This window comes from Vigna radiata, chromosome 7 (genome assembly GCF_000741045.1).
Source record: "Vigna radiata var. radiata cultivar VC1973A chromosome 7, Vradiata_ver6, whole genome shotgun sequence".
NCBI classification, from domain to species: domain Eukaryota; kingdom Viridiplantae; phylum Streptophyta; class Magnoliopsida; order Fabales; family Fabaceae; genus Vigna; species Vigna radiata.
In genome coordinates this window covers 17,797,118-17,803,370 of record NC_028357.1, presented here as the reverse complement: position 1 = coordinate 17,803,370, position 6,253 = coordinate 17,797,118, and the positions used below count along the sequence as shown (strand labels likewise).

General features: G+C 33.0%; 1 protein-coding gene across 6 annotated transcripts; it reads right to left on the bottom strand.

Moving 5' to 3' along the window:
- Window positions 1–964: 964 nt before the first annotated feature.
- Window positions 965–5,868, bottom strand: LOC111242033 (aspartyl protease family protein 1-like). Of its 6 annotated transcripts, none has more exons than XR_002668515.1 (3): window positions 4,283–5,864; window positions 1,302–1,534; window positions 965–1,223 (listed from the first exon to the last, which is right to left on the bottom strand). XR_002668515.1 is itself a non-coding variant. In XM_022783200.1 (3 exons), the coding sequence occupies exons 1-3, from the start codon at window positions 5,015–5,017 to the stop codon at window positions 1,146–1,148; spliced, it is 369 nt and encodes a 122-aa protein (XP_022638921.1). In that variant the 5' UTR covers window positions 5,018–5,868; the 3' UTR covers window positions 965–1,145. The 6 variants fall into 6 exon arrangements, 5 of the variants coding, with proteins under 5 accessions (XP_022638921.1, XP_022638922.1, XP_022638925.1 ...); XM_022783200.1 differs by lacking the exon at window positions 1,302–1,534 and having other exon boundaries at window positions 4,283–4,401; window positions 4,846–5,868; XM_022783201.1 differs by lacking the exon at window positions 1,302–1,534 and having other exon boundaries at window positions 4,283–4,392; window positions 4,846–5,868.
- Between the last annotated feature and the right edge of the window lie 385 nt (window positions 5,869–6,253).

The window sequence follows — 6,253 nt, the reverse complement described above, 5'->3', positions numbered from 1 at the left end:
GAAAGAGTTTGAGTCAGGCTCGTGACGTTAAACAAGTGCTACCTGGGAGGCAACCCAGTTGATTGATTTGTTTCCTTTGCATGTTCTAATTTTGTTTTAGTTGCATTTAGGGCGTAATTGTTGCATAAGTGAGTAGAGTGAGTGGGAATTGCATGAAAATTAAAATTTGAAAGTTCAACTTGAGGTGTACAGGGTCAAAGACGTTTGAAGCAAAGCAAAGAGGGGGAAAAGCCAAATCACGCCTACCGCTGGGTGGTGGCAACAGGTCAAAGTGTTTTTAAAGTTGGTCTTTGTTTTCTTGGCCCATTGCATGAATTTTATACCCCTTAATTAAGGCTTGCCCAAATGTCTATTTTAAGATCCCCAACATCTCTTTCACTTTCAAACACTCTTCTAAGCACTTTTCTTACTTCTCCTATCATCACACTTCTAGAAAACCCTTTCTCCACCAATTTAGCATCACTTTTTCATCCAAGTTTGGGGTTTTGTGAGAGCACAACTATTTAGGGTTGATTCCTCCATATTCATTGGAAGAAGTTTTGTGTTTTACTAACGCTTAATGAGATTTCTTATGGTTTTGTGAGTTGTACTTGATGCAGGGAAGGCATCCTCATCAGGAAAGAGGATCAAGATTATGGGGAACAAGAGGAAAAAATCAGAGTTGAAGCAACTGACACTACTACAAAAAAGTGCATAGATAGCGCTTTTTTTTTATCATAGATAGCGCTTGCGCTATCTATTGGTATCTGACAATAGATAGCGCTTATTTAAATAAGCGCTATCTATTGGTCTAAATTTTTTAAAAAAAATTATTTTTTTAATAAAATATTTTTTAAAAGAAAATATAAAATATTAGTTTTATTATATACAAACCTGTATTATTTATTAGTTTTATTATTCATAAAAAAATATAAAGTAATAAAACAAATATGACAAAAACAAAGATCTCAAAAAGAATGTTCAATACTTCAATGTATGAATAAAAACTATTGGTACAATAATATTTCAAAATATAATCCTTGAGTCTCAAATAGGTGTCATGACATGACATTGTTTTATAAGATAGTATATACAACCATAACATATATATCCTTGTCCCTGTAAGCATGTACATCACAATAACATAACCTATAAACATGTATTAATTACATGTAAACATCAATCTTCCCTAACTTCAATAATTTGATTGTCATGGTATGTTGGTATCTGCAATTAGGAAAATACTGCAACAAAAAAAATAATATAAAATTAGTCAATTAAATTTTTACTACAAATTAATTATGACAATNAAGATAACTTACATTAGTTGAAATTGTTCCTCCTTCGTAGTCATGCTTTCATTATAATCATATACTCCTCCANACAGTTTCACAATAATAATTATGTTTTATTCACTTGAACTTTGTAAATATTCTTTTTGAAAACTTTAAGTTCAATGTTATAATATATACATATTACACCTTTACAATAGTTCATAATGTTGTCAAAAGCAGGAGCAATCTACCAATCACCACATCCACANATGATTTTGATCCTAACAAAAAATGCAACAATGTGTAAAGGCATCCCATCAGAAAGCATCAAATTGCAAAAGTTGTCAACAAAGAACAAAGAACCAAGGTAGCAACTTTGAAAAATATCAGCATCAAATTCAAAAAGCCTTAAACCACTTAAACANAACCAATGTTTTTTTGAACATATTAGAAATGAATGCACAACAACGATATGAACAACAGGAATACTTGAACATAACATATAAAGTCTGCCAAAATCTTTAACATTAGCAAAACAACAACACCCTACATCCATCCATCAAGCATTTAACATCATACCCACACGTGAATTTTCAGTCCAACACCATTAACTAATAACTGTAACAATTATACATATATAAACCAACATATAAACCAACATATGACATCATCGAGTAACATGCATCATCAATCCTACACCTACTACCAATTTTAAGTGTACTAATATATATCTTCAAGACCCAAGCCAGTAATTTAAATACCCAAAGTCAAAATTAAGACACTAACATATATCATAACGCCTAACAACAGCCTTACTTTCGGCGCCCATANTCAATATAAATATTCTAAGCATTTTACTTTACATCCAATCCAACACCATTGTTAACATCAGAAAGTATAAAAAATTTCAAAGTTATTGTAGTATCTTAAAAAAGTTAATGTAGTATTTGAAGGTCAAAATCCTGCAAATACAACGTTTTTAATTGAGAAACAAAGCAGGGGACAAGACATAAAACTTGCATATATAGAATGTGTAAGAACCATATTCCACATATTAGAAAGCTAGCACTTAAAAATATTTTTCACTCGAGGATAACTATACAAGTAAGCATAATTAACATTGATATTTATAATTAATTGAATTCTTCATATAATTTCCAATTTGTATAGTTATTCAATAAATTTAATTAATGTATTTAACTCCATGAAAACAATGTTCTTTTATTAGTATAACAGTAGTAATCATTCAGCATGTTACAAATATAAAAATGTTAAAGGACAATAAACTTTTACCAGTAATAATAAGAATAAAAGGTAAATATAACGAAAATAAAATTTCTGTAATTTAAAATTAGTAATGATTGTCTACTAAATGTACATGGGATTGGTTTGAGTTATATTTCAAATATTTTTCTTTGAAAAAGTTAAAATAGTAAAACATAGGCTAATTAATTCATACGTGTAAACCACGGTATGCAGTGGCCTTTGGCTGAAATAATTTGTTTGACTTAATGAAGCATGATGCCATGTATTTGAAAGGAAAGGAAAGACGGCAGAACTATGCTGCAAAACGTGACAGCCTTAGGAAGTCACAGTTCCAACCATTTTACATGTAGAATGAAGATATGTAATTGATTGAAATGGTGCTAGAACTAGGACAAAGTTATTACCGNAACTGGAGTAAGACCAAGCCTTGGTCAGAATAAAGTCTTGTAATGAATAAACAAAGAGAAGAGGATTGTCCCACTTCTGCCACAATTCGAATTTTTGTTTTAAAGAAAAGAAAAGGCGAAAAGTTGAAGTGGAACAATGATGCACCTCGAGGCTAGTTGTATGATTTGGTATAAAGATTCAAGGGAAAAACATAAAGGATATGCAGTATTGAGAAGCATGGCCTATATGCACGGTCACAGTAAAGATGCANAGATATNGTGACCAATTATGTACTAAAATATTGTATTCCCCATGCACCGAGAGATACAGTCTGAACTTTTTAAAATAATGCACCTAATTCATTAACCCATTACTTAACTTATGAAATCTAAATCAGTTAACACATATCAAAACACATTGAGGTTAAGGTTATTAAACAGATTGAAGATAAGATGATTACTATTATTCTCGGATTTAATAAATTAAGACAACCTAATTTAGTTCAATTAAGCAAATTATTCATTTTAAATCAACATACTATGAAGCACACTTGTAACCACTTTCCACCAACCTATTACTAGTTTTCAACCATACTTAGTCCAAACAGATACATCCTCCGAAGGAAAACATAAAGGCATCATATGCTAGCTACACTTAAACAACCAAAGATATAGTCACGTGAAACATCTAGGAAATAAGAAAAAAAAAAAGACTCAAATAGATTAATAAGCACTACACTTAAATTCCAGTAAAGTTTAAGACATCTAAACTTCCAACAAGATCACAGAACCACTTCTCTCACTCTCTCTTTCACTTGATAGATTCATCGTTACTATACCCCTTTCCCCAATTCAGTTTATGAACAAGCAAAANANAGCATATAATAAAAATTTCTAGAACCCAATCACATACTACTTACCATTTCATCAACACCAAACTTGATGGAATTTAACATAAATTACATAATTCATTAAGTGCGACTCAAACCACTCACATTTACACTACATTTCAATAAAACATACAATCACCCAATGTGTATTAACATGCTAGTTTTCAATCAACATTTCAACCCACCGTAAACACAAGGCACTCAAATCAAATCTTTATCAAATGAAACAAATAGAGCAACAAATCACTCAATATGAAAAATAGATCAACCAAAACCTTACTACACCACACACGCATCTAACTAGATACATTTCTTCTAATAATAAAATCATTTATTCAATGCAATGTTAAAAGAAGTGTCCTTCTTGCAACATGCCCTTAAAATAACTATAGCCAATTAGAGAAAAACCCTATGATAAAAAACAATATACTATAGGAACAAAACAACTTCATTTCGGTCACAGAAAAAAAAGGAAAATAAAACATACCGAAGCAAAGGTTGGGCTATCAGTAGCAGCACATCTTGTGCAATCACAGGGTACCCAGAACAGGTCACTTTCGGTATCAAGCGCCACCATGAACTTCACTGCCGATGTCCCTATTTCAACTATCATATAATGCAAATTGTATGAATCTCCAGAAGAAAAAGAATAGGTTAAAGAAAACCAGGAACCAATCTCCAAGAAAAAACATTACTGACAAAAATTCGTAACATCACCGAAATCATTAACAAAGAATGGTCAAACTCAAACATTATTCACATCTAAATAGTAATTTCTTCTTTCTAAACATGGCCAATCTCCTTCAGAATTCAAATCTTAAGCCATTGTCACTTCATTAAACTAATAACTAAATTATTATAAAGAAATTATTAATCAATTTAAATTAAAAGAAGAATCTATTTTCAACTATTCATACGCTAATTTTCACATTATCAACTAATTAAAAACGGTTTCAACATAATTATTAACAAAATTCAATTTTCCTATAATTTTATGGTTAGAAAAGAGTAGAAGAGATTATACTTAAATTAAAATTTTGAAAAATAAACCTTTAAATAATGACAATAGAAGAATCAAAGAGAAAAAAAGGTACAATCCGAGGGAGCTGATGCGGAAGGTGGAGTTGCCATCTGAGAAAGCGAGACTGGCATAGATTTGAGAGAGTTTGCGGCCACAGGAGGAAGCGGTCGCGGTCGGCCAACTCAATGTAGTACTCAGCATGGGACCACTTTCTGACGGGTTCAGAGTGGCGGTGGTGCATGGTGAATGTGAAAACGTGGTCGTGGCACTGACAAAACTCTCAGAGGGAAATGAAGGTGACAACAACGACGAAAACGAAAGCGAGCATTTTCTTCGTTTGGCACCTTTACGCTAACCCTCTCTCGATAAATCCCGCATTGCCCGATGGAGCCTAGGGTTTGGCGTGGTGGAACAACAGAAGATCTTGGCGTGACGTGACTGAGATCTTGGATCGAAACAGTGTCGTTTATGGTCACTAATGATCTCTGTATATGGAGTGGGTGAGTGCTTTATAATACGAAAATGCCAGAGCCATGTGAGTGGGTCCCAACACCGCGCCTTCATTTTTTAACGCTTCCCAGCTCTCCAATGCGTGTGATTCGGCGACTTTATGAGCGGCCTCAGCTTGTCGTTTCTTGGAGCGAGGGCGAGCTGCAGCGGTGATGGCAGCGTCAAGCTCCCTCTCCAATGTCTCAACTCGTTGCTGAAGCAGTTTGATGGAGCAGGCTTGGTCAGCAGTGAGAAAGGCTTTGGAGAAGGTGTCGTCGATGAAGATGGCCTTGGTGAGTAGAAGCTTTTGGAGAGATTCGAGATTGCAATGCAGGAAGAGAAATTAGGAATTGTGAAGAGGGAAAACGTGGTAGTAGAGGAACGCGAAAATTTAGGAGATATTGTGACAGATTTTTTAAATTTTGGGGCAAATAGAAAGTGAAATTTGGGGGAGTGGGTTTGATGAAATGAAGTGAAACTGAAAATTTAGAAAAAAGAGGGAAAATTTTGATGACGGTAAAAAGAAGTTCGAAGGATAAAAGAACAAGCAGCTGTTTCAAAAAACGTTATCAAATGTCTTGAAATAGATAGCGTTTTTTTCTTAAACACTATCTTTTGGTTTATTTTAAATTATAAACAAAAAAATATAATATTAATTATCTATAGATAGCGCTTATTTAAAAAAACGTTATCTATTATCTTAGGTTTAGATAGCGTTTCTTTAAATAAGCGCTATCTATTGTTTTGTATATTCATAGATAGCGCTTATTTAAAAAAGCGCTATCTATTGTCATAGGTTTAGATAGCGCTTTTTTAAATAAGCGCTATCTATTGTTTTGTATATTCATAGATAGCGCTTATTTAAAAAAGCGTTATCTATTAAGCGCTATCTATGATCAATTTTGTAGTAGTGTGAAGCTCCAGCTAAGGAGGAAGATGTTGAGGATG

Bases quoted from the DNA above. Each gene is read 5' to 3' on its own strand.
- LOC111242033 (XM_022783200.1), bottom strand. From the start codon at position 5,017: ATGCTGAGTACTACATTGAGTTGGCCGACCGCGACCGCTTCCTCCTGT. The intron at 4,402-4,845 runs GTTTATTTTTCA...ATTATATGATAG, and splicing joins TCTATTGTCATTATTTAAAG to TTGAAATAGGGACATCGGCA. The intron at 1,224-4,282 runs GTATGTTTTATT...TTTTTGTTGCAG, and splicing joins ATAGCCCAACCTTTGCTTCG to TATTTTCCTAATTGCAGATA.